The 27,047-nt window shown below is 40.6% G+C and overlaps 3 protein-coding genes across 4 annotated transcripts; 1 reads left to right on the forward strand and 2 right to left on the reverse strand.

Moving 5' to 3' along the window:
• The first annotated feature begins 4,061 nt into the window (after positions 1-4,061).
• ccdc33 (coiled-coil domain containing 33) lies at positions 4,062-11,567 on the forward strand. The gene is made up of 10 exons (XM_034588830.1): positions 4,062-4,291; positions 5,291-5,481; positions 5,572-5,635; positions 8,304-8,499; positions 9,261-9,349; positions 9,466-9,627; positions 9,743-9,836; positions 10,966-11,081; positions 11,217-11,306; positions 11,410-11,567. Exons 1-10 carry the CDS (start codon positions 4,124-4,126, stop codon positions 11,536-11,538), a joined length of 1,299 nt encoding a protein of 432 aa, XP_034444721.1. The 5' UTR covers positions 4,062-4,123; the 3' UTR covers positions 11,539-11,567.
• A 165-nt stretch (positions 11,568-11,732) lies between these two features.
• On the reverse strand, positions 11,733-14,967 carry LOC117763592 (cholesterol side-chain cleavage enzyme, mitochondrial). 2 transcript variants are annotated; one of them, XM_034588829.1, is made up of 9 exons: positions 14,571-14,967; positions 14,173-14,328; positions 13,843-14,042; positions 13,532-13,735; positions 13,247-13,407; positions 12,999-13,165; positions 12,636-12,714; positions 12,341-12,532; positions 11,735-12,251 (listed from the first exon to the last, which is right to left on the reverse strand). In XM_034588829.1, the coding sequence occupies exons 1-9, from the start codon at positions 14,840-14,842 to the stop codon at positions 12,129-12,131; spliced, it is 1,554 nt and encodes a 517-aa protein (XP_034444720.1). In that variant the 5' UTR covers positions 14,843-14,967; the 3' UTR covers positions 11,735-12,128. The 2 variants fall into 2 exon arrangements, with proteins under 2 accessions (XP_034444718.1, XP_034444720.1); XM_034588827.1 differs by having other exon boundaries at positions 11,733-12,251; positions 12,999-13,407.
• Positions 14,968-23,658: 8,691 nt separating this feature from the next.
• stoml1 (stomatin (EPB72)-like 1) lies at positions 23,659-26,880 on the reverse strand. Its single transcript, XM_034588880.1, has 7 exons — positions 26,575-26,880; positions 25,882-25,988; positions 25,636-25,782; positions 24,792-24,998; positions 24,496-24,712; positions 24,210-24,410; positions 23,659-24,052 (listed from the first exon to the last, which is right to left on the reverse strand). Exons 1-7 carry the CDS (start codon positions 26,714-26,716, stop codon positions 23,847-23,849), a joined length of 1,227 nt encoding a protein of 408 aa, XP_034444771.1. The 5' UTR covers positions 26,717-26,880; the 3' UTR covers positions 23,659-23,846.
• Positions 26,881-27,047: the final 167 nt, after the last annotated feature.

Consider the following 27,047-nt stretch of genomic DNA (forward strand, 5'->3'; position numbering starts at 1 on the left):
TATGTTTTGTTTTTTTCGAGAGATCGGGAGATTAAAACATGATGATTATATGGCTTTTTTAACCAATTTAGCTAAGGAGAGACGTGATGTTAGGCTCTTAATTTGTTTTATGAGTGGAGGGAGTACATATTATTATATCACATATTTGTCACAACTAAATCATCTATTCAAGAGATTCAAACAATTCAATAATCCTCAATATTCCTGTCGATAATCTTAATAATTTCTGTGTAAAGTCTGGAGGTTTTATTGCAGCTTTATCTTAACCGCCCCGCTGTTGTTACTGATCTGTGTGTTTGCACTCACCGACCTCACTATTCATTATCTTCAGGGCCGACCCTGCTTTTACGTGTGTGTGCCATTTGTTTATGAAGTGTTGTGGTTCCATGGCAGTGTAACCGGAATTGACAGATGTTGATTTACTGATAATCCTTGGCTTTGCTCTCGGTGTGGACCTCGGAGGGAGTGGTGGCACTGGCTCTTTGCCTCACACGTCCTTGAGTCAAAGCTGCATGTTGCCCTTGACACTCTCTCTCTCTGTCTTTCTTCCCCCCTCCCCTCTCTCTCTCTGTCGCCATATTTTAAAATCCTTTATACCCACAGTCCACTAACGGCTCACTGCAGATGTGATTTTATTCTGCTGACAGAGCACAGATGTGATTACACACTGAGCACAATATCATTTTTCTCAAGGGAGCCCAGTGATTAAAATTGCTGATGCCTGAGGACACATTTTAGTCACGACTGGTCGAAACAACAATTATCTTAAACTCAATTTGACATATTTAAATGTTATTGAATCTTGAGCATGTTGCATCTCAATTATTACCAATTCGACTGAATTAGAATTAGAATGGAGAAATTCCCACATACAGCATCTTTAATGTAGGTTTGTATTGTTTGGTGCATCATGTAGATTAGATAAGTGTTGTAGTCACCATCATGCAGAGATTTCAATCCAGTTGATTCATTTAAAATACAAACTAAATTGAATCTGTGGTGGCAATTTCTGTGAATCAAGCACAAAGTCAAACACTTCTTTCCCCTAGAGTGAGACCCCAGGTGTGAGATCACCCTAACCCTAACCCCATAAAGTTACGGCTTCAGAAGTGTCTGAGCAATAATCGTAAACCTAAAGTTTCCCTTTTAGATAAACAATTTGGCCAATCTTCCAAATACACGTCTGCTCATGCAATATCACATCCACAAATGACAAAATTTCCATTACAAATCCTAATAAATAATAATGATAATAATGATTGATAATATCAATGTCAGGTTATTATGGTATGTACAACTGCAGTTTTACATCCCCCTTTGTGATTTAAAATCTTTGTTATCTGATATTTTTCATTATTCTTGTAATATTTTTAATTAAGTTCTTGGTGTGTTGCTTTAATTCATTAACTCTTTGTTGGTTTGTATTTAATGGCTGATTGTGAATTTCTCTTGTTCTTAGGTCTCTCTTGGAAAAGAGATCAAAATATCATGAGACTTTCTGATTAAATAAAGACTAAATAATTATTACATTTTAAAAATTTACTGAATATCAATATTAATTAGCGGGCTTATCAAAAATAGAACCATCCGTATTTGCATGTGTATAAATGTGGAACACTTGTTATCCTGCTATTGCTTCTCTCATCTAATCCAATTATTGCTTAAGTAAGATCTGCACTGTATCAGCACAGATATGAAAAAACAGACCAGACAACCCACACTGCTCTGCTAAATTCCTGGTGTGACTCAGAGACCATCCACCTCTGTATCCTCCTTTCAGATTTTTTTTTCTTTCAGCTTCAGTTGCCATCAGTTCTCCAACATCCCTTTTACCCCAGTGTCCATTAGCACACTACAAGTATTTCCGCTCGGCTTGTCATGAGTAGACAGCGGCTGAAGAGACAGAAAAGACGGTAAGGATGCTGAGGGCAAATGTGGGGGGAAAAAACAGGAAAAGGACTGACGTCTGGGTCAGATGAAGGATTGAAGCAAAAAAAAGAAGAAGTGGAGGACAGAAAAGGTGGGATATGTAGAGGGGGGGGGGGGGGCAGAGGTATAGAGAAAGCTCCTGGGAGCCGCCTTGCTCTGGCAGCCTAATTGAAGCTCTGTGTGGCAGGAGGCTCACAGCTGTCACTCCAATGAAGAGGCCATTTGCGGCATTTTGCAGGCTGTGTGCTGAATTCTGATTACCTAGGGCCCAGGCCACAGACTTAGACAACCACTGACACACACACACACACACACACACACACACACACACACACACACACACACACACACACACACACACAGACACGCAGAGACACGCAGCACACGTCCCAGTCCCCTCCCCAGCTCTTCACTGATTGCACGTAACAGGGTCAGAGCCATTGTGAACACGAGCCGCGACCAAAACACAACATGCGAATATAAATGATTGTGTTCTGAGGATTGTGTAAATTTGTCAGCCAGTTTCATACATGTTAATTCGATATTAGAGTCTGCGGGAAACGTTTTCACTTGTACAGGTTCTCCCTCGTCGGATTACATGAGAATACGTCTTCTAGCAGAGCACATAGCTGCAAGCACCCAGTGAATTATTCATCATGAATTAAAGCAGTCAGCTCTGAAAATATTTATACAAAAACTGAATAGAGAAGGTTTTTTAAATGATTCAAACATTTTTTTTTTTTTTTAAACAGATCCATGCACGTGTTCATTAATGGGTAATTTGTTATGAGTATGATAAGTATGATAAATTGAATTCCTGGATAAGAACATACATGTATTGGCACAGTCCAATTGTGGCATGGACATATTTGAACGATGGGCTTTTTAAGCATATCTGTTTTTCTGTGTCCAACAGAATATATCGCTACTGAAATTGAAACATGTTTGAGAAGTGAACCTTTTACCTCTCAAATGTTTAAAAAGAGTATTTACATCATTGTTTGCATTGATGACTGATGACTCTTCCTGGCTGACCCACCTTAATCATTAAGTCTCAGTCAGATCCAGTTCCATCAATGTTCGTCAACCTCAGCCTCCACCACTAATGAGCAACCTAACCAGTGAGAGATATTGATCTATTGCGGGTTTTCACATTTGAATATAAAGACGTGTACATAAACACTTTTGGCAAATTAAGCTTTTCTTTATTTACATTTCATTCACAATAGGCACAAAAAGCACTCACAACCACTCGATTATTTATTTGCTTTAAGCTCAGCCGTTCAGAAGTTTTCACTGTCCTGAAAAAAGCATGTCGAGCTACTAAAACAGCTCCATTCTCATTTTAGTGACAATAGACTGTGGATTTCAGATTATTCAATAGTTAAATTATCTTAAGACGAAACAGAAACACTTATTCAGAAAAGGACATATTTCATAGACTTGGCGTTTTCACATGAAAACAAAAAAAAAGCCCTGTTAAAATTCAAATCTCGCTGAGCATTAATGAGTTGACATCAGTCCATAAGGTGGGAATAAATACCCGGCGGGAGCCACAGGTGCTGCTCAGCATGTCATTCAAAAAAATCATTAATCAATCCTCATCAATCTGCTTATCCAGGCCGAGACAGATTCAACCCGTCTTTGATTCCATTGATTGTTACATGCTGCTTCCAGCCATAAATATAACGCCTGATTACATATTTTTGGGATAATGGTAAACGAAGCAAAAGTACTCATATCTTTTACTATAAAGCTTTACTTTAAGAAGCAGTACCTCAGAGTAATAATACTCTAAACTCAGATTTGGTCTAAAGTAACATGTGGAAGCGACAGCATCAAAATCCACTTTAGGCAGCAAATGTGATAACATTTTGCAATTTGGTGTCAAATCTTGAGTTTTTCAGTTCATGGGAAAGTCCGAAGATACAGTGATTCTATAAGAGGAGCTTACAGCCTATGTGGGAGCCTTTAAATATAATTTGTACATATTACACACAGCTATACACACATACTATATAATAAAATATAGAATTTAAACATTTTACATGTTTACAACCTGACTATGTACTTTACAAGTATCTCAAAAACTGATCTTGAGCACATACTTATTTTCCATCCCTGCAGCCTGTACATCAACTCTTGAATATGAAACCCGATACTGCGTTTGATACACAACACAAATCTTTTCCTCATGGGTCTGAACATGTTGCTATGGTTTTTGTTGTGGTTACAGGTGGATCGTCCACACCCACACATCAGTGGGGTGTTTATTTCTCCTAACGAGGACTCTGACATTTTCTGTTCGATGAAGGCCTCAAAAAAGACGAAATCTCTGAGCGGCCGTGCAGCTGCAGTGAAGGTAGGCTCTGACTGTGTGGAGGTATTTGTGTTAGAACGAGAGCCTGTGGGAAGATAATAGATAATGACTCTGTTTCACGCCGTTTCTTTGACTCCGTGCTACCTGGCAACCACGACCACTGACAGTGTACATTGTATATGCAAGGCTCATACTTCAAGGACTATTGACTAAGAGCTCTCTAGATATAAAGTGCGTACTGTGTGCATAGCAACGTAGCAGCCTTTATATCCCGGAGATGAAGAGGAGGAGCAGGCCACATAGAAACACAGTGAGTGATGTGAGGTCAGAGCTGCAACATTTTTGGGATAAAAGCTTTAATTTTCTGTAAAAACAGGGCTGGTGTGTTTAATGTTACCATAGAACATTTGTCCTCCCACACAGTTATTGGAGATTGCTGAGCAGTTTGCTTCTCGGACATGTTGCTGTTTGCCTGTGTTGTTTCTGTTGTGAATCTAACCCTTGTGTTTACATAAAATTGACTTTACTTCCTGTTGTTTATTAATAATAATATGTCGTTTTTTTCTTTTTAGTATTTTCCTTTCATTTGACCTTATTAAATCCTAATATTTAGGAAAGTACCAACATGATAAACTCTACCTATGTCACAAACTGGCCTCACAGATATCATGTAGATGAAACCTTTTGACTGGGTTCAATTAGACGCCCAAACTCCACAACCGTGAACCCTGAGAGACTAATATGGGATCTGGGATGAATAGAGCAGCAAACACGAAAGTGCATAGACTTTATTTATAGAGCACAATTTTTAACAAAAAAATGTGTGTTTACTTCAAACAGAGGTCATGTGTCATTTATTGTATCAACCCATATTAACAAGCAATTTTCATTAAATATCAGTATCAACATGGAAAAAGTCTGTTTTGAGTGGATAAAGAGGCTCTCCATGCAAGAAAACAAGAAGAACATTAGGGTTAAAATATTCCTGGGACAATTTTTTGCTCGCAGCTTTTGACACTGAAGACATTATTTCCTCTGCAGCCTCAGAAGGATGGATATCATCTCCCATCTCATGATGCCCTGGCACAGATCCTTCCTGGTTACCGGAGCCTCGACAACGAAGCGAAGGCTGAGCTCCAAAATGCAACCCATCAGCAGCAGAGGAGAGAAGCTACACAGGCCAACAAGCCCAAGATAAACCAAACATATCAAGTGCATCATCCACATAAACGGTGAGACAGACCATGTGAGAAACAGCCTCTGCATAAATGGACACATTTTACCGTAGTGAGTCACTTTTATTAAATTTGTCCCTGCTTCAGACCTCCACTGCATGATTTTGAGGGTGATCCCATCATGGCAGAGATCAACGACCTCCAAACTAAGGTGAATGAATATAATCAATACATAAACTTAATCAATCAGTGAGGCAATCCCCACTGTCAGGATTAGTTAGTGAACAGGGACATGGAAACCCTATTGAGATTAGGCACTATACTGCCACGGTATACTGGGACACAAAATGGCAGCTCGTGGATCAGATTAACATTTCATGGAGGGATTGAGGGTAAAGTTGATGTGGTTTAAACGTCTGCTGAAGTCTGAGAGTGTTGTACTGAATATCCTGGCATTTTCTCCTGTTGCTGTGAGCTTTTCTTCACAATTAATTCTTTAGGTTGACACAGTCTTGCAGTGGTCGGCACTGTAGCCTCACAGCAAGAAGGTTCCTGGTCCTAATCTCCGTTTGAGGGTATTTGCATGTTCTCCCCGTGTTTGTTTGGGGTTTTCATCGCGTACACCGTATTCCTCCCACAGTCCAAACACATGCAGATTGTAGTTAGGTTAATTACAGACTTTAAAATTGATCGTGAGTGTGAATGGTGGTTTTTCTTTAAGTATAGGCCCTGTGATTCGCTGGCGACGTGCCTGGTGTGTGACACGCCTCTGGATGGATGGATGGATGGATGGATGGATGGATGGATGGATGGAAAAACGATACTGTTCAGATGTGAGCATTGAATGAGATCTGGGTTATAACTGCATACATTCGTGCATAATAACACTGCACGTGCATGATGGTAATGATAACAGATTCCAATATTTAAACCTCGTTCTTCAGTGCAGCTTCCGTTTACTGCTCTTGGAGAGCAGTGGGAGTGTTCACCGGCAGAAACACAGACTCATCACAGGGAGCCGTCTATCCCATCATGCCGGTGGGGGACACCCCTCCGTCTAACAGAGACACCATCTCATCTGCAGTCATGATTGTCACCTCCCGCCTGCCCTTTCAATTAGATGCTCGATTTCACCATTGTGTCCCACGGGAGTAACAACCGCACCATCCTTAGATTGGAATCCCCTGATATATACCCCTACACCCCCTACACACCCCACGTCACGCCGCTGCAGGACCCTGCTCTCAATTCAATTCTGTCTATTCAACTGGATGGAGAAGAATGTGAACAATGCTGATATACAACAGGCACATACCTTAAAGAGAAGCCTTGATAGCCGCGCTCTGCAACAGTGTGGTTTCTAAAAGAACAAAACAGCTCTGGATAAATAGTAATAATTTGATGATTTACTTCATTTATAATATGGTGCAAACAATGTTCAGAGCAAAATCGAAGCCACTCCCAGACTGTGTACAAAAGTTTCTTTCAATACAACAGAACAAATAGGATCCGAGAGGTACTCATACGTTTACGGTACAAAAAGCCCAAAAAGGGATTAAAAAGAGATATTCAAAGGGGAAATGGTGAAAACATGGTCTGTCCTGTCATATTTTATATTGTTTTAACTTTGTAAAGCACTTTGTAACTTTTTTTTGAAAAGTGCTGTATAAATAAAGCTTATTTATTTATTATTATTATTATTATTATCATCATCATCATCATCATCATCATCATCATCATCATCATCATCATCATTATTATTATTATTATTATTATCATTATCATTATTATTATTATTATTATTATTATTATTAAAGCGTGTAGATTCAATTGAATATTTTTCTTTGTTTACTACTGGAGGGTAGCTTCATTTGACATTTATATATATATATAAGCATTTCTCCCTGAGCCTTTTCAGTCATTACAATATATGTATTATGTAAAGCTTTAGTTATTTTTTATAATTCTCTTCATTAGGTTTTGCAACATAGTACAGTAAAAGAATCTCACTTTGTGCAGATACATCCCCTCCCGCCCTATAGGAAGACTGTTTACACTTTCTTTAGACTGTCTAAATTGTTTACACATATTGTACAATGTGTGATGATGACTGAATCAAATCAAATACTTTCATTTCAAATAAGGGCACCAAGAATGTTTTTTGAATTTTTTTCTTCTGTCTTGCCCCCTGAAATTCTCGCAGGACTTTGACATTTCCTGCCACAGTTCAGCAAATGGGCTTTCACAACAGGAAGCTCTGTGAATGCAACGGCCCAATTTATGCAAAATCCTTATTTAAAGCTCCTGTGACCAAACTCCTTCACAGGAGAGGGTGTTATTGTCCCTCTGGATTTGAGGAGCTGCTGTCTGAACACATTGTAACTCACCCTCAGACAATTGATTAACACTTCGTGGATTAATTATCTTTTTTTTTTGGCTCAGATACGTCCCATTTGTAAATTCTCATGTCATGTGCTTATCCGAAACCAGAACAATTCTTTATTGAGACCATGATGAACTGTACATATGATATGTGTTTGTCTCTGAGCTGTTTTTAAATCCTCTCAGTGCACAGACATGTCGACTACATCCTCCTCGATTTAAAGATGGAGCTGAAGAGACATCTAGAGGTGGAGATCTTGTAGAACAACGAAACCAAACTGTGTTTACAGTTGTAAGGCATTGGCCCTTTTGGATTCTTGAAATTTGTAGAAACTAAATAGACAAGGTTTGATTACAAATGACCTTGGAGGGAAGCTGAAGGGGATTTGCCTGAAATGGGAATTCAAAACAAGGCATGAAATTACCAATTTACAATGTAACAAGTATCCCCCTTTGAGCTCTTAGTGTGAGACTGACCGGCAACACTTCTCCATCAGGAGTTGGAGAACTATCGCTCGGCCGTGAGTCGGATGGCAGAAGACATCATAGCACTGAGGACACAGGTGGTGACGTTGGAGACAGAAAACAGTCGGCTCCGCACTGATCTGTCTCTGCACCTGGACCTTGGCCGAGATCTGCTGGATGACGCAGACATCGCCGTCATGACCAAAGCTGAGATTGCTGACCGTATAGGTGAGGCACAACAGAACATGTAGGTAATTACTCAACCATTTTGTTTTCCATCCATTACCATTCCATGCAAAATAAATGATTCTGTTTCTGCTCTTCAATAGTTGAGATCTAATTTATAAAAATGCTCAGATTCAAAAATACCCGCAAAAAAGTTATACAGTTTTCTTCCCAGCCAGCGGATGCTAAAGCGTCCCTCTGTGTTGTTATGGTTTTAAAGGCATTTCATTGGCAGATGAAGTAATGGTGTGGAGGCTGGCCCACTTTGTGTTTGCTAATCCTTGTGAGTGTCTCTGCCCATGCAGATTTTGTGATAAGGCAGCTCATTTAGGCCACAGACCCTGATAAGCTCCGCGGGTATACATCCCTTATCTCCTGAAGGACATTTTGTGACCCTCAGTGAAAACGACGCTCCTGAAGGTTTCTCTGCTGGCATCCGAGCAAAGGGACAACATTTAAGTCCATTCCAGAAGCGAAATCCTTTAGATTTCAAAGGACTTATCAATCTGTGTTTTGATTATTTATCGTTCAAATGTCCAAGCCTCAAACTTAACATGTTCATCATTCAAAAATATGAAATAGTTCCACTCTTTATACATCTAACGTTAACTCTCATCTTAGATTTGATTCATTGTCAACGTACTTTTCTCAAGTTAACACAATTCCGAAAACCAGTTCATTGAATCGGCACAAATCAGACGTAAGTGTATCTTCACACAGATTCATGCTTCAGAGTACGATTTGTCCTGCTATTCTTTTTGAAGCTTCTCTCAAATTCAAGCTGGCCAGTGAGACCAGTAAAGGGGCGACGCAGAGAGACAGAATCCAACAGCTACAGGATGAGCTGATCAAGGTTAGAAGATACAACAAACACTCATATTACAAATTCAATTAAAACAGTTTGTGTTGATGCATTTGTACTGTTTATGAAGTTTCCTACTTTCCCTTTTTTCCATATGTGTTGTGCAGAAGAACGACAGAGAGAAGGAGCTGATTAAACTCACCAGAGGTCAGCAGCAGCACCAGCACCAGCAGCAGCACCAGCAGCACCAGCAGCAGGAGGATCTGCAGCATCAGAGTTACGCAGCAAAGATGGCCACATTGGAGACAACAGTGAAAAAACAGGAAAAGGTGAAAAGTGAGCAACACTGTCTCTTCTGCACTGATTAATACTTATACAGTATTTTTCAATGGGGAACACTTCTGTCTGGATACATGTTTTATTTGTGCTATCCCAATTTCCCAGGTCATTGAGAAGATGGAGAAAGCATTAGAGAGTAAACTCAGAGAGAAGAACAGACCAAGTATTGACAAGGGGCCGGTGATTGAAAAGCACAGAGGTGAGTGTAAAGGTGAAAATATACACTCACAGAGCAGCTCAGTAGAAACACCACACAAATACTGGGTAGTGCCTCCCCTTGCAAACAAAAGAGTTTGTCTTGGTTCCTGGAATCTGCTCCATGTCATCAGGACTGACTCAATGATTTTTCTGCTGCACATAAAGGTTGTGAGTCTCTCGTTCTACGTCATCACGAAGGTGTTCTGTTGGACTCAGGTCTGATGACTGAAGTTCACCAAACACATTGTCATGCTCATGCTTCTTCTACTTTGTGACGTGGAACAATATCATACTGTGGCCGTAAAGGGTGCATATGGTCAGCAGCAATATTCAAGTAGGCTGTGGCATACAAACGTGGATTCATCGGTATACAGGATGCCATCAGACATACCATTACTCCATTACAACCACTTTGGACACAAGGCGGGCTGGTGTTTATCTCTGCCGTTTCAACCTGTGTGCCTCAGCAGAGATTCAGATTCATTAGACCAGGCTTCTCTAGTCTTTAGTCGTGATCTTCTGTTGATTTAGACCATTCGCCTCAAGGTGGATACGTTTATATTCTGTGATACTTTTCTTTTCAATACTGCTGTAAAGAATGGTAATCTGAGCTACTACAGTTGTTCTGTCAGCTCCAACCATTGTTTTTTGTCTGTCTTTCAGCAGGATTATGCAAAAACTAATTAGATTTTATTAAAAACTTAAAGGTTGAGGTTTGGGCCAAGGAAGAACCCATTAACCTTTCACAGATCTGGACAACGGATCAGAGCCAGGAATCTTTTTTAAATAATTTTCTTCAACATTGCGTTTCTTCCTCCCAGTTCTGAGAATATTTCATGGATCACGCTGAAAAAATAACCAGTCATGTTTAGGGGACTGACATTTATGAGTGTGTGCAATTTGGTGCAGATCCAAATGAAAATCTGGATCTAGTGAATTTAAATTTTGTTTCATTGGGGGACTGTTGGGCCTTGGTGGAGCTATGCACTTTACTGAATGACTGTTTCAATGTTTTTTGTTTTTTGCACCATTCAGAGAAAGCTTGTGATTGGCTGAAGTGGATAATTCACTGATGAAGCAGGTGTACAGTTGGTGTATATTCACACTTGTCACATCTCTCTGTGCTGTAGGTTCGACTGACTGCAGAACAGAAGAGGTGCAGTCAGCCCTGGCAGCTGAAAACTCTCGTCTACATGAAGAGCTGGACAGGATTCGCAAGCAGCCCTTCCCCGTCATTACAGCACAGGTACAACCACGGAGTCAGAGTTCAAATACAGGCCTGACTTCAGCCCAGCATCAAGACTCCATGTCCTCTAGAATATATGACAATATCTTAATTTTGTCTTATATCTTATATATATGTACATCATGTATCCCTCAGACAAAAGAGGTTCTATCACTCAAGGAGAGACTGAGTTTAATAAATAAACTGGAGATGGCCGATGCAAGAGTCCAAACACTGGAGGCTCAGGTAAAAAGCGAGAAACTGTCAAACTAAATTATTAGTTAATCAATAATCACCTTTTCATTCATGGTTTATTGCGTGTTTCACCTTTTGTTTGCCTCTGTCACAGCTGGAGGAGAACTCTAAAGTGTGGGGGAAACAGAAACAGGAAATGTTGACTAAACTAAATGAGCACAGGCATGGCTTCATCGGAACATCATCCACCAAAATCCTTCATGATGCGTCTTCAGTCAGTTGAGTTTTACACATTGTGCTGAATTTTAAAAGCTATTTAACATGGAATTATTTCCCCCACTGTTTGCTACTGCTTACAGATGACTGTATCAGATTCTTACATCAGCAAAGTACACGGGAACCTGAAAAATGACCAGTAAATGAAATATAGGATGAAGGAATGGGTTAAGAAATTGAAATAATAATCAAATTAACAATAAATACGGTTTATGAACTCTTTTATTCATTTGCGAATTTTTTGGGCATTTACACATGAAATAAAGGTGCATGTCATGTCATGTCATTGTACTGACTCTCACAGACTACACATTTCAATCATTACTAAGTAATGTAAGTACAATACATTTAATTGCTTATTCACCAGTTATCAAATTACTGAGGTAATTCGTACATGCACATTTATGCTGTTTTCTTTCCTAATGCTTAATTCTTGCTTTCTGTCAACATATCAGGTTGGAAGATTGTATTTAGTATTTATATTGTATTATATTATCAGGCCTTTACAATCATTTGTGATAAAGATCTACAAAAATGAACCTGACTTTATCACGCTCCAAAAATGTTAAGTAAGTAAGTTAAGTAACAAATACAGTGTTACCGACTCGTTTGCAGCGGTTTCAAAGTCAAAATAATCGGCTTCTCTGGTACGATAATGAGCTCGAAGGTACTCTGCACGTCCACGTGCCGCTGTTTCTCCACTCTGAAGTTCTCCAGCATCTGCAACAAAATAACGCAAACGGTCAATATGATGTGTAAACGTGCAACAAAACAGTGTGAAGCTGCTCTTCGTTCTCTGTGTGTCTCACATGGATGAGGAAGAGTTGCATCTCTGTCTCTGCTATTCTGCGTCCCAAACATTGACGGGAGCCAAAGCCGAAGCTGAGGCTTCTGAAGTAGTGAACCTCCGTCCTCAGCCAGCGGGACGGCTGATACTGCTCCGGACGAGGAAACACCTTGGGGTCTCTTCCCATCGCATAAAGTCCCAACTGAACTAAAGTCTAAACACAAACCAAACAAGGACACCAAATATAAAACATGAAATACAGTGAAAACATGAGAAAAACATCAGAAAGATTATTTCTAATTCCCACTGTCTCTTACCCCGGCTGGAATGTGATAGTTTTGAAGGATGACATCTTCTGCGGTGTATCTTTGCAAGCTCACTGCGACTGGGTGTATCCTGAGGTATGAAAGTGAACATTTATTAACTTTGTGGCAGCGGATAACAGATGAAAAGTCAATATCAGAGCAACAACAGTATGTGGAAGTGGAAAATGTATTATTACAAATGTTAAATATTTATCCACTATCTTATTGGTGGGTCTTATATCCAATTATTTGTGACAAATGATGCTGTGATGTATTGTTGAATACATCCAAAACGAAATCAAAGTCTTCTAATGCATCTTAAATCCACTGCCCTCTATCTCTGCAGTATCACTGTTGTGCAACTATGTCAATCACCTCAGTGTTTCCTTCAGAGCTCCTTTAACCAGGGGAATCCGCTTCAGCATCCCCATCAAGTCTCCCTGGCTTTCAGCCCGAGCTGCGACCACCTCCGCCCTCAGCTCCTCCTGGAGGCTGGGGTGCCTGGCCAGTTCGTACAACGTCCACAGCAGCGTTATAGAAGTCTGAAATACACGGAAAGGGTTATGTGGTTTTAAGAAGTCGAAAAGAAGTCGCATTCTGGAAAGCGATGATCTGCTTCTTACCGTATCTACTCCCCCGGCCATCAGCTCAGTGACGCTGGCCTTGATGTCCTCGATGGAGAGCTTGTCCTGCATTAGAAGTCTGGCTAGGACCCCTGGGTATTTCTGCAGATTTCCAGTCTCCTGTCGCGACTGCCTGTAGATGTTTTGGATGCATCGGTCCGCTGAGGCAACAAAGGGATGTAATTGAAATGAAAAAATTGTGGTTTTCAAATGACCTAACTAAAAACACTATGACATCAAAGCTGTCTATATGAATGTTCATCCTGATTGTCCTCTGAGTCTAACCTTGGTTGAAGATCCCATCCCAAGCCTCCACGTGGTCCCGCCACACCTTGGCTCCAACCAGTCTCAGCAGACCGGGGGGGATGTACAGCATGGGTGAGGTAGTCTTGAACATGAGCGTGATGCAGTTAATGAAATGTTGAGCTTCAGGTTCAATGTAGTCCTGCATCAAACCCAGACGCTCGCCGTACAGCACCGAGCTCACCGCTGTGTGTGAGAGTGAGAGATGATGTGAGGAGAAAAATAGTGGCACCAGCCTTCACAACGAGAAAAATATATAAATATCAAGAAAGATTAAAAAATACCAGTCTTACATTCTAGTGCATATTTAAAGAGATCTTGAGAGAGGTCGGTTGTCCATTTGTTTTGGCCACTTCGCTTTATATTCCTGTGAACTCTGGCCACAAAATCCTGTCCCACTTCATCCAGCAAAGGTACAAAGTTTTCCATTATTTTGGGGGAGATCACCTCCTTGTTGAGAACCACTCGGTTTGATCTCCAGTCTTCTCCATTCCTGTGAAAAGACATGGGCGTTAACTAAAAACTAGCTGGGACAGTCTTATTGCATTTAATAAAACATGTGTCAAAATATCACAACAGCTGAAATTATACAGTTAGAAGGGGATAGTGATGATGCAACATACTTGAGTAAAACTCCATATTTGTGATTCCTGTAGTCTCTGTAGGCTGTCCACGCTTCCACTTTCAGCCTCTTTGGATAATGGCCTTCAGCTTTGAAGAGGATGGCAGCGTCCTCAGGCTTGATGATATTTACACTTTCATAATTACCTATTTTTTCTCTGACATACACAAAGAGAAAAGAAGGGGTGAAAGTGGCATAGCAGCTGGTTGTCTTTAGAAAATGTGACCTTGCAGAGGATTGTTGGTCACAGATAATCTTCATGAATAAAAACTGGTGCATTTGGACTAGGAAAATTGCATACACTCACATTTTGGCCATTTAATATAGTTTCTTACTAATGACAGACAGTATATGAGAGCACTATGCAGTTATTTATACAAACGGCCTCGCTTTCTATACCTGTAGATGGGTCCAAACTTGTTGAAGTTTTGCACCATAATGCGGTGAAGGTTTCTGAAGCCATCTTGTTTCCAGAAATTGTACAAGTTGGCCACTCCATTCTTCCACAGCCCAGGAATCTCACCGAAAGGCCTGACGACGCTGCCGCTCTCTGGGAACGCCTGTTTGATCACTGGCACACTGCTGCTGCAGCGCAGGCCTAATGTTGCCTGACCTTCTCTGCAGGACAGGGGCAGCGTCACAATTCTGCGCCACACACTCCATCTGGCCATCCTCCCAACAGAAATGCTCACTCTGCTCTACCTTCAGCAGCTACTCCCGTTCTCCCAGGGACACAGGCTGGACAAGGAGGCTGATCTAAACACTCACACGCCCCTTGTTGCTCCAATCAAGGGTTTTGTTGATCACAAGGCAAGTTAGGGCCGGCCCTGGCAATGTTGGAGCCCTGGGGCGAGCAAATACATTTCAGTCAAACAACTCATGTTTGAATGTTTGTTCATTCAACAGTAGAACAGGTTTAGTGTTTGGCGTCTAGGCTCCGTCTTAATCACTCCCCCATATGATACATGATGGGAGTGATGAGCTAATACTGTAACCCCCCAAAACTGTGCAAATTCGGAGCCTGACGGTTGGATCGGTATCTGCTATGTGTGTGCCATTCGCCGCTGCGGCGTGGCCATTCTCCGTTGGCGCATTGGCCTGCGGGAGAATATACTACCTAGTGACAACTGTTATGTGCGCCATTCACCGCCGCGGTGTGGCCATTCTCCGTTGGCGCATTGGCCTGCGGGAGAATATACTACCTAGTGACAACTGTTATGTGCGCCATTCACCGCCGCGGTGTGGCCATTCTCCGTAGGCGCATTGGCCTACGGGAGAATATACTACTTAGTGACACTGCATAAGGTTAGAGGGGAATGTACTACCATGTGAATGTGGATCCTCGGAAGCATGTAACAGTGAATAACCAGCGGATCGAATGTTCTAAACCCAGCAACCACCAGATTTGCAATGAATAGGATTTTACATCGGAACAGATATACACATTATTCAGGCTCAAGGGGGCAGGAACTCATGATCTTTTGGAACCTGACATAGCATTGGTATTGTAATGGCAGATTTTGCATTTGTGTAATGTTTAATAGAAGAACAGATATGTATTTAGAAGAAGTAGATAACAAATGTGTTTCTGTGACTTACAAAAGTTGCAGAGGGGACTATAAGTGTTTATGGCCCCCACATGTGTGTCTTAGCAAATGCTTCACTGCAGGGGTTACTTAGTGTGTCTGATAGAGATGGGTGAGGGGAACTCTGCATTGTATACAGGACTGGGGTCTTTTGATGTTGTAAATCTAGATAGGGGATCTCGGAGACAGATTGTCTCACACCAGAAAGGCACACCAGGGGCCTGGGACGGAGATCTGAGACAGGAACTCTGCCCAACCTGGTCAGACATCAAGAGACTGAAGAATACCTTTTGGCTCCTCGCGGGGAGGGGCTTCTGATTGTATAAGTGAAGTGATTCTCCTATGCTCTGTGCTCATTCTGTACACGTCACACTAGGTGGCTGTGTGGGGTGAGCCCACCTGCAGGTGTTTTAGTTGAACTTTCCGAGAGACAATGTTATGTGTGTATTATTATACAATAGAGTATCATTATTAAACAGAAACTGCCACCACAATTTTGGCGTTGTCGGCAGGATCAACCAGGTACAACAGTGATGTGGTTGAAGGGGATTTTTTAAGATTCATTTTTGTTGTTACCACACTGCCTGATAAATTTTATGGGTAAAGATTTGATGTGTTCATTGGGTGGTATGTTAAATTTTAAACACCGCAGGGCATTAGAGGTAACTGGAGTCTAAATAACATCTGCATTTGTTAGATAGAGAAAGGGGGATTTGACACTAGCATATCAATGGGAGGTCTAGACTCTTTTCTACTCTCTGGAAGTAACACCCTCCTAGAGACAATGTTATGTGTGTATTATTATACAATAGAGTATCATTATTCTACAGAAACTGCCACCACAATTTTGGCGTTGTCGGCAGAATCACTCGTGTGAGCAGACACTCTGGATCTCAACGCTGAGGAAAGTCTGGGACTCATACCTCAACAAAATGAGGGCCGAATGCTTGAGAGCCAGGAGTGCACTCACTGAGGTGATCCAACGGACCTGGTTTGGCAAACAAGCATTGTCTCTCGGGTAAGTAAAATTAAAATGTTTCGATCTTTAGGAAAAGGTCCAATGTTGTGATCTATTAGGAAAAGATCCACATTTGTTATGACCTTTAGGAAAAGGTCCAGGAAAAAGAGATTCACTCATTCATTGTATTGAGGGACAGACGTGTCTGCATGGCTAGGTTTTGGAAATCGGTGTAGGATCCAGGAAGCTTCGTTTCGATCTTTAGGAAAAGGTCAAAAATATTATAAATAAGATTGGGCTCTGATGTCGGGCTCATGACTAGTAGTTATTATTAATATATAGTAATATTATTATTATTTTGCAATAGAGGTGTAGCTGGGACGGAAGGACCAAGGCCAGGTCCGGATCGTCTCAGTACAGCAATCTGTTGAAAATCTGGTAATTCCAGTACATTTTATACCTGCATGCGAGGTGCTAAAGAGAAGTGTGGATATGAGATTTCTCTAAGGCATTATATCAGGCAGAGTATTTAAAATGTATTAAGGAATCAAAAACGTAGGAACAATAATTGAGAAATTTGCCAAGTGATCAGGAATTACAAGAGGTAATTACAATTGACAACATTATATTGGAGATGGGTTTTATTGTTCCTTACAAAAGCATTTTTTGAAGGTTGGTTGAAGGTTTAAAGCATTTTGGTGTTGGTTGAAGGTTTAAGGTTACTAACACTAAAACACTAATAAACTAAAACTAAACAAATTTTGTTGATGGATATGTGTGACTGTGAAAGAAGAAACATGTAGAATTTGATGAAACTAAACTGAGGATTTCAGCTGAGAAAGCAGAGGAGAAAAGAAAAAGAGAGGAGTGTGAGAATCCTCGAACTGGAGAGAAAAAGGTGAGTATATGTTTAAATATATTTGGGGTATAATTGGGTTTTTAAAGACTAATAGTAAAGGAAAAATAAACAACCTCATAATAAATCTTAAAATAAATTTATAAGAGATAGAAACGATTTGGTTAAAAAATTAAATTAAGAGACTTTTAAGTTCTTTTCCCATATAAGCAGAACTTTATTTTCCAAATTTCGTATTCTGCTGAACAAACCAGAGTTTAAATTTATAAAATAAGAGTCGGGTTCACAATTGCTGAGACAACCTATTTGAGAAAATAGGTTTAAAAATAGAGAGGATGACTGTGTCTTTTCCGAGCATGGGAAGTTTGAGTTTGAATTATCTTTGGTAATTCAAAACTAAACTGCGTGTGAAAAGAGAGAAATAAAAAGAATAAGAATGAAGTAGAGAGGACAAAGAAAAAGGAAAAATGAAAGGGATATTTGTGCTGGATTGAAGAGTGTATGGATGTTGTTTAACTGAAGTGAATATGCAGGAACTGAAATAATCTCCAGTCTCAGTGTTTCCGACTAGATTCTGATCTGGACTCAGCTCCACCAAGAGGTGGGCAAGAGAATGCCCTGGGAAGCAGCGCACACAGTGCGATTTGATTAGCGGTGAGCTGGGGACAGTGAAGGAATTCATCTGGTGAGGACACTGAGATGGAGAGAGAGAGTTTCAAGCACGTCACTATAGTAAGAACACGGCTACACACACACCATGTGAATTAATGTTAGACATAGAACAGATGATTAAGATTGCTATTGACCATTGTGAGCTTGATCAGAAGATCAGTAGAGAGAGGCCTATTGTGCCTTATGTTAAATATTTTCAAAATGATGTGTATAAACTAATGCCCGAACACACAAATCACAGTGAGTGGTAGAAACATCACATATATTTGTAGATTCAGGAACCGGAATCAGTTAATAAATGTGAAGAGTGTGATATTACTCCTAAAATGAATGTTGGATATCTCATAATGATTGGAGCAACAGGTCTATCAACAGTGATAGAGAGATGCACTGTACAATTGCTATTTTTCATGATGTGGTTGAAGGAGATTGTTTAAGATTCATTTTTGTTGTTACCACACTGCCTGATAAATCTTATGGGTAAAGATTTGATGTGTTCATTGAGTGGTATGTTAAATTTAAACACCACAGGGCATTAGAGGTAACTGGAGTCTAAAATAACATCTGCATTTGTTAGATAGAGAAAGGGGGATTTGACACTAGCATATCAATGGGATGTCTAGACTCTTTTCTACTCTCTGGAAGTAACACCCTCTTGCGAAAGGCAGAGGCAGAGAGACTTCAGACAAATGTGAACATAGATGTTATTTACTCAGAGAAGCGGACTTTTAAGTAAGAGCAAACTAGTTTAACAAGTTTAAGAAGGTTATAGAGGATGTTAAGTAAAGAAAGGATAAAGTAAGTTGGTTGTATTGAGATAGTAAACACTGTGTTGTCTTAGTAGTTTTGATAGACTCATTGGCTAAAAGATTTGTTAAAATATCAACTTTTGATTATAATACTACTGGAGGGGAAAAGACATTTAATACCAATAAGGTATTTTAAAAGAGGGTTAAAGGTTAATCGCAAACGATTTTCCATAGTGATAAATGAAATTAGGAATGTTGAACTCATTCCTGAATGTGGTAAATCTTTTGATAAAAAGTATTACGATTTTTAGTTTTGGTGTAAACATTAATGATATTCCTGAGTTGAAACAGGTACTGTCATGTTTGTGGACCGGGCACAAATATGTTTTGGGTCTGATCAAGGGATAAGACTCAAATAGAAAAGAATATCTGAATCCTCGTATGGAATATGTAAAGATTGTCTGTTAACACACTACTTTTTTTCCTGTAAGGAAAAACAAAGGAAGCAGAGCTTCAAACAATGTTTTAGAGTTTCGACAACTGCTGAGAGAGCTGTGATATTTGATGTGTGATATGTGACGCTGTGATATATGACTTTACTGGTGCCAATATGCTGATAGGATGATTTTGCTTGAGCAAAATACCTCCCACCTTTTAACAACCAGGTGGCTCAGATATGGGACAGTATTGCCTTAGATGATAGACATCACTATTTAGAGATGCAATGTTTTTTTTAACTATGCGACTCTCTTCCCTACATCAGTAGGGATAGCCAAATGATTGCGTAGCAGTTTTTCTTAACTAAAGAGAAAAAAGTTTTTTCTCCTAGTTTAGAATTAGATTTTAAGAGATAACCAGCTAATTATGCAGAAGTGATAGTTGTTTGGTGATAAGTTCAGCATCAAAGGATGCAGCAACTGAGATAACCAAGTGGGTTTACGACTGTGTGATACAATAGAGGCTAAACCACTCCCATCACACTATTGTGCATTGACTGAAGAATGCAAATACGCTAGTGACAAGAGTGTTAAGATCAACACTAATAGCAGGTTTGCATGGGGGTGGCATGTGATTTTGGCCGAGTTGACTGAATAGGAGATTCATGAACCTATTTCACTTCACACTCATCTGTGTGCTGATAGATGCTGTGTTATTATGCAAACTGTATGCAGTCTGCAAATGAGGAGAGCGTATTAAAGATTTTTAATGATTGACTTAATGTAGGTTATAGGAGCTATAAACAAGGGTCAATCGCAATTAAATAATTTTTTTTAAGTATAAAGATTTAATTTAATAAATTAAGGAGTAAACTGTTGGTGGATAACAATTTGTTTGGTGGCTGACAGACTTATGATGTGGGTCACATGGATGATATTGTTTAACTTATGTATGTTTCTTCATTAGTTTGAATTGACACATGACTGTAGTCAGTGTGTCAAAAGGGAGGAATATAGATATAGATGTATTGGGTGTACAAAAACAACACTCTAAACAAAACTCAATAAAACTTTTTATTTTATCTGAGTCGTGTAATTGAATTACAATTAAAATAGGTAAAGAAATCCAGATTCCACAAAGTAAACAATCCACTACCAAACGAACAGTTGATCATTTATAGAGGGAATTGGATAAAGATGAAATTGAATTGAGTAAGTTAGATAAATAAATAAATACTGTCTTGTTCTTGTTGACATGTATGCTATGCAAGTAGAAGCTTTCCCCACATCTAGACAGGATTCTTCAGCAGTGGCGCAGACACTGCTCGGAGAACTCATTCCACGTTGGGAAATTCCGAAAAGATGTCCACTGATAATGGTACACCATTTGTAAGCACAGCTTTAAGGATGCTGGTGAGTATGGGTATCGACACGAGGCAACATCGTGCCTATCATCCCGCCAGTGGCGGGGCAGTGGAAAGAAACAAACAGTGGAAAGAGACAACAACACATTAAAAAAAACGAATTGGTAGATATTGTGTAAACCTATCCCCTGTACTCTTTAAAATCCACAGGCAGGTGATGGACTCCCTACCGAAATCCATAGACAGGGAACTGCATGATCTGAGACCAGGAGACTGGATTGTGGTGAAGGACGTGAGAAGGAAACCAGGAGAGCACGTCGATGGAACGAGTGCAAACCAAGTGCCTCTCACCACACAGACGGAAGTGAAGGTCAAACTGGAGACATGCAAGCCATTGAAGGAGGATTTCCGGAGCCACGAGTGGATTCTACAGGACGGAGCGTGCGTTGTGTCAGTGTGCGAGCCTTCAGCCTTCAATTGTTTCGTGTTTGCAAGCAAGGAGAGGTGTGCTAAATAGGTATCAAGTTCCTCTCTGCGTAGTGGATAAACCTCACATATAGTGTCTCTGAAGACACCGAAGGCAACGTTGAATTCAGCCATGGTTAGTGTTTTTGACAGTCTGGGGTCGCTGTCTTTTAAAACAACGGAAAACTCCCCGCAATCCACGTATCTCTTATCAGCAGTTTCCGAACCAGATAATATTATCTTCACAAGATTAACATCATGGCCTGCCAAAACAAACAACAAAATGGGAGTGGCATCATTTACTCACTGAGTGTACCCCTTTTATTTATTTGTTTATTTAATTCTTCTCTCCTCCCTGTTTATAAGTGTATGCAGAATGATGTGACAGATTACTTGTTAGAATGTGGTTCCTGAGGGAATCAGAAATTGCTGCTGCTGGAGGGAAGAACTTGGTGCCCACGGTTGGGGCTGGAACTGAGGTGTGACGTCAGTCGGAAGTACGCACGCTTGCGCCGGCCAGGAAGTAGCCGAGGATGGTCCAGGATTATTTGCATTGCCCATGGGGAAGGCGACGTTTACTTCTAAAGTTTGAATTCTTGTATTTATAACGTTTAGAGATGATTTCATTTCTCGTAGAGTGGACATGATGGATGCTTCGGCGGATGGACCGTGTTCTGGTGTCTTCTGCTTTTTTGATGGTATATTGTCGGCGGTTTTAAGAGAGGATGGTGGAGCACCGCGCTTCTTTGCTGGAGCTTTGCCTTTACCTTTTGGAGGAGCGCTGACTGGATTCTCGGCGTTTGAGCTGCGGTGTGCGTCATCGGTCGGATTATCTTGAGTCAAAAGGTAATCGAAGAGTTTCTCGTGGTTGAGGCCAGCTGGAACTGAAATCTTACGAACATACAATTCTTCCAAAATGCGGTGAATGGGCCACCCGGCGAGACGTTTGCGGGTGACGCGGGAGCTTCGGCGCTGACGTTGGGTGTCAGAATCGTTCTCGGATTGAACCTCGACGGAGGGAACCTGGGTTTCCGGGAATGAGTCCGACGTCTTCCTCTGAGGACTGAGCCTCAAACTCAGAATCAGAGATGGCAAGAGACATGGCGATCGACAGAACCAGGAGGTAGGATAACAATCTCATAAGTAAGTATGCTGTAACGCTGAGACAATTGTCTGTGATACTGCGTAGTAGTTAGGAAGCAGAGAGAGGGATGGGAATTCCCTCTGCTTAAATAGACCGCCTAATGAGGTGGATGGTAGTGGCGAGTGAAGTATGTCACATGATGTATGTCACATGATGTATGTCACATGAAGTGTGTCACATGATGTATGTCACATGATGAGTGTCACACGATTGAAACAGTGCAGCTCGAGTTGCCTGCCAGAACTAGCTCGCCGGCGTCGCTCCATAAATGCGAATTCCTTCCTTCCTCTGTTATGGCAATTTTGCAATCCCACTCTGACAATGAGGAACGAGACACACATCTCTTACAGTATTGTCACACTTTAACTCCAGGAGAACAGCGGGGAAATCAAAAGTATGGGACGCATATTTAATCATTTATATAATATATAATATATCACTTATATCATTTAATATCGATGTTAAACAAGCGGGTTGTCGGCCCCCACCACCAGTTAGTGGGCCATTAGGGTACTAATGACTCACAGAATAGCAGGGTGGGTCTACAACTTACAGGAATCAACAACTTTCACACCATGACTTAGAGGACCCCAACAGCCCAATGGTGGGGGTCAAAGACCTGCCTGTTCAAAATAATTCAAAACAACTATTTGTCCCTGGAGGACAATTCTAAGGCACATTGAGCAACATGGAAAACAACGATGACATCAGTGCAATGTGCACAGACAGCTAAAAATCTGTGCCGAATACTAAAATTACAAAGTAAGAGTAGTGTATATGAGTATATAGTGTGTATATAACAACTCTCAACACAGGTACAGACCCACAGAGGTTAATGAACTGAAACCTCCCATTAGTCAGTTAGAACTAAAAACACCTCTGGAAAGAGAGAGGAAAAGTCTTGGTGCAGTTGCCTATGTACATCATCTGAAGTTATCATGACCTGGATGACTGAAATATTTTCAATGATATTCAAAAGGTTATCTTCCTTGGAAAGTAGAAATAGAGATCTACACATGTATATGTTGTCATGTAGATGTGACATAGAAAAGCAGGATCTTCATCAGGATGCACATGGCAAGAAAATATCCAGAGAAAGAATGAAAACTTAAACAATTTACTTCTTCACTCTTCTGTTGATGTTTACCGCCTCACAGAATACACCACAGCACAATACGTCTATGTATCGTTGAGTTGTTATTCTGACCTTAAATTTGGCAACATGCTTAACTCATCTCTCTGTAAAAAGTGTGTTGAGACTATTCCAATAAAATTTTTCCTGAAGACCTTCAAAAATGTGTTGTTTCTGTAAACAAGCATTTGCTTTGATTTGGAAAGGAAGACAAGGCCGTCACAGAAATTCACTTTAAAACAAATATAATCAGTGCACACATGAAAAACATCTATTTTACAGTTAAGTTTTAATAAATACATGCAAGCTTTGCTAAGATCTCTGATTCTTCAGTAGATCTATGAGTTCCTCCAGCTTCATGGCTGTCGTAATGTCTCCCTGGATTTTAAGTCTGCCACTGGTGTATGCAGCATATGGTCGGAGTTCACCGTGGAACATGGCCAAAAGGTCTCTGTCGCTCATACTCAGCGTCACATCTGGCTCTCGGCACAAGGACCCTGCTCCAACTGCACCACAGCCTACAGAGCACACACACAGAGTAACAAAGATATTTGATAATGTAAATAAAATGTTTGTTTGCTTGATACATTTACTTTACGTGGCTTGCATTCAATGACAGGATTTATCTCAATAAAAATGATTACTACATATTTACTACAACATATGAACCATTACCTTGGCTTAAATCCACAAAGTAAGTCCGATGGTGTCCATCTCCCGAGCTGATGTCAAACTGGAAGCAGGCCCCAACTCGGCAAACCAAAGTTTCAGAAAGCAGGAGCTTTACCTGGCTGAGCAGCTCTTCAACACAACTTGGAGTGGACACAGCAGCCTGAGGGACATTGCTGAGCTCATCTGTAAATGTTATGCCGTCTTCTGAGGAGGTAAATTCATAGGTTTATTGTACACCATCATTATATGGGTACATGTTGTATAAAAGCAGTTCATATAAAGGCCAAACCTTGTTGAGGATGTGAACTCCCAGTGCGGCTCAGAAAGTGCATGGCCAACTGCTGGATGGGGCCAGTGAGGCCTTCCAGTCCAGGCACAGATGGAGGAATGATGAGGGATCCAGATCCAGAGGGGTTTTCTTCTGGGGCTTTCAGGAGAGAGCCTATAGTAAGCTCTACCCTGTCCACCTCCAACCCCCAGGGCTGAGTCATCTCATTAATGTCCATCTGCAGACACCAAGACAGGATTAAAGTCTGAGCTGAATCAGTGAAAAGCCAGCGCAGAGTAGCTTCGATGTCGTCTCACCCCAAGATATTCTCCCAGTTTAAGCCTCTGGGTCTGGATCTCCCGCACAGTCTTCTTGGCCAGACTTTGGGTCAGAGCGTTCTGCGCCGTCATCCTGGTCGAGGCATTCAGGTCCTGGACTGATACGACTGACAGGACAGGGTTCCAGATCCTGAACTGGATGTCTGCTCCCACTGACAACAAACCGTCATCTTGAGTGGTAACCTGCAACAGCAGAATCACATTTGTATCAAAATGACAGCAGCGTTTACTTTGACCTAATACTTTTAACATTTGCCACAATTTATGGAAAGAACCAACAAAATATGAATCACTGTTTAATACCAAATAAATTGTTTCAGAAAAATTAGGAACAAAGGGCTCAGAAGGAAAATCTTACCATTATCAAAAAAAGTGACATAAGCTTGACACGATGGGAAGTGAAGTATTTCATTGATGGAGCTGTTCTTGTGATATATTCTTATAAAAAACTAAATGTTGCCTTGATCCTGGCATTTGCATTGACTTGCATTGACAACTGGAAGGCTAAGCAATGTGAACATGAGAAAAAAGACATTGACATGCTGCTGTCATTAAAGCATTGTCACATTAATTACTGGCAGCATGATGATACAACTTGAAGTATCACAGTATCAGAGTTATCTGATACAACATTGTACCCACGCTGCCATCTGTAGGACAAAGTAAAAAATACACAACCAACAGAAATAAACGTGTAAGTTGAATGAACACTAAGCATTTCACCTATTTGGTTTTCAGGAACATAAGTCATTTTGTCTGATTTCAACAAGTTGCTGAATCACAGCAGCTGACTAATGATGAATGGAGTTTGGTGGTTTACCATGCAAGGAGGGATGTTGAAAGCGCGGGTACGCAGGTCAACTTTCTGCCACTGGTCAATGAGAGGCAGCACGAGGACAATCCCAGGGCCCTTCGGAGGACAAACTCGCCCCAGACGAAACACTACCATCCTCTGGTAGTTAGACACCGTCTGCAGACAAAATCAGTCGCAGATGATTGGTTGCTTTTATCCTCAGAGAGCGATTGGACATGCTGTGGTGAGACTGATGATGGGATCATTTCAGCTTACTTTCAGTACAAACCATCCTGTGATAGGGAAGGTCACAAAGGTGCAGATGTAGATGAGAAAGATGACAATCATGTTGCAAGTCCAGGAAATCCATCCTTGGGAGTTATCTTAAAGAGAAGAAACAAACACTCAATCTAAAGTCACTGTTATTAAGGGTATATTCAGAAAACCAGTTGTGGAGAGAAATAAAAAATAGTTGTAAAATGCAATCTGTTGCTTTGAGGGCCTTGAGATAAATGACTCAAATTATATATACTATCTATTTATCAATATATACTTAAGTGATCTTGATTTGGAGAGTATCAAATTTTACTTGGTTTTCCAAGAAGAAAGGGTCTTGTAAAACATTACACTACCTACTCGTCTTCTGAACTGAATTTCAGGATATGACATTTTATTTAACCGTCTCATGTAAACATTCACAATCATATTAAGTACATTTAAATGTAGCTCGTGATGTGAATGTACATATTTGATGTATAACATATTTAATGTATTTTACTTTGTGATCGTGAGTTTTCCTTTAATGAAAGAAATGTGAAAATACAAACAAATACACGTATACAACGTATATACACACAAAAACACAAATATATATATATTGGATAAATAATACGATTAATAATTTGATCTGTTTATTTGAGGCTGGGTGTGTTTGACGGTCATTACAGAACAATAACATGTTGTAGTTACCGGTGAAGTTGTTTTCAGACACATTGGGGATGTAGTCGTATGACAGTCCTCTGTGGGAACTGCGCTGCGTGTCTCTGTGCACGTACAGACCCGGAGTCGTCACTGAGTCTCTCTGAGGCAGCGGCTTGTACTGACTGAACATTGTTCTGTCGAACTCACGCTGTTTCTAATGTTGAGTCTCTTCGTACTGTTGGCCAGCAGTGAATACGTCGTTATGGACGCGTTAGCGCGTAAGGCTAAGCTAAGCTACCGTGACGTTGTTCCGTGTTTTGTTGCAGCTCTTCTTCCCGTTGTTTACTGACTCACCAGTAAATCCGGTCACTACCACCACCTGCTGGTCATGTAGTTAACTGCAGTTTCCAGTTCAGGACCATAGACTGTATATAAAAGAGTTCAGGACGCAGCAGAGTTTAAAGGAATAGTTCACCCAAAAAAACGTCCGCTAGCTTAGCCACTTCTGGTAAACGTTTAGG

Source organism: Hippoglossus hippoglossus, chromosome 6, assembly GCF_009819705.1.
Source record: "Hippoglossus hippoglossus isolate fHipHip1 chromosome 6, fHipHip1.pri, whole genome shotgun sequence".
Lineage (NCBI taxonomy): Eukaryota > Metazoa > Chordata > Actinopteri > Pleuronectiformes > Pleuronectidae > Hippoglossus > Hippoglossus hippoglossus.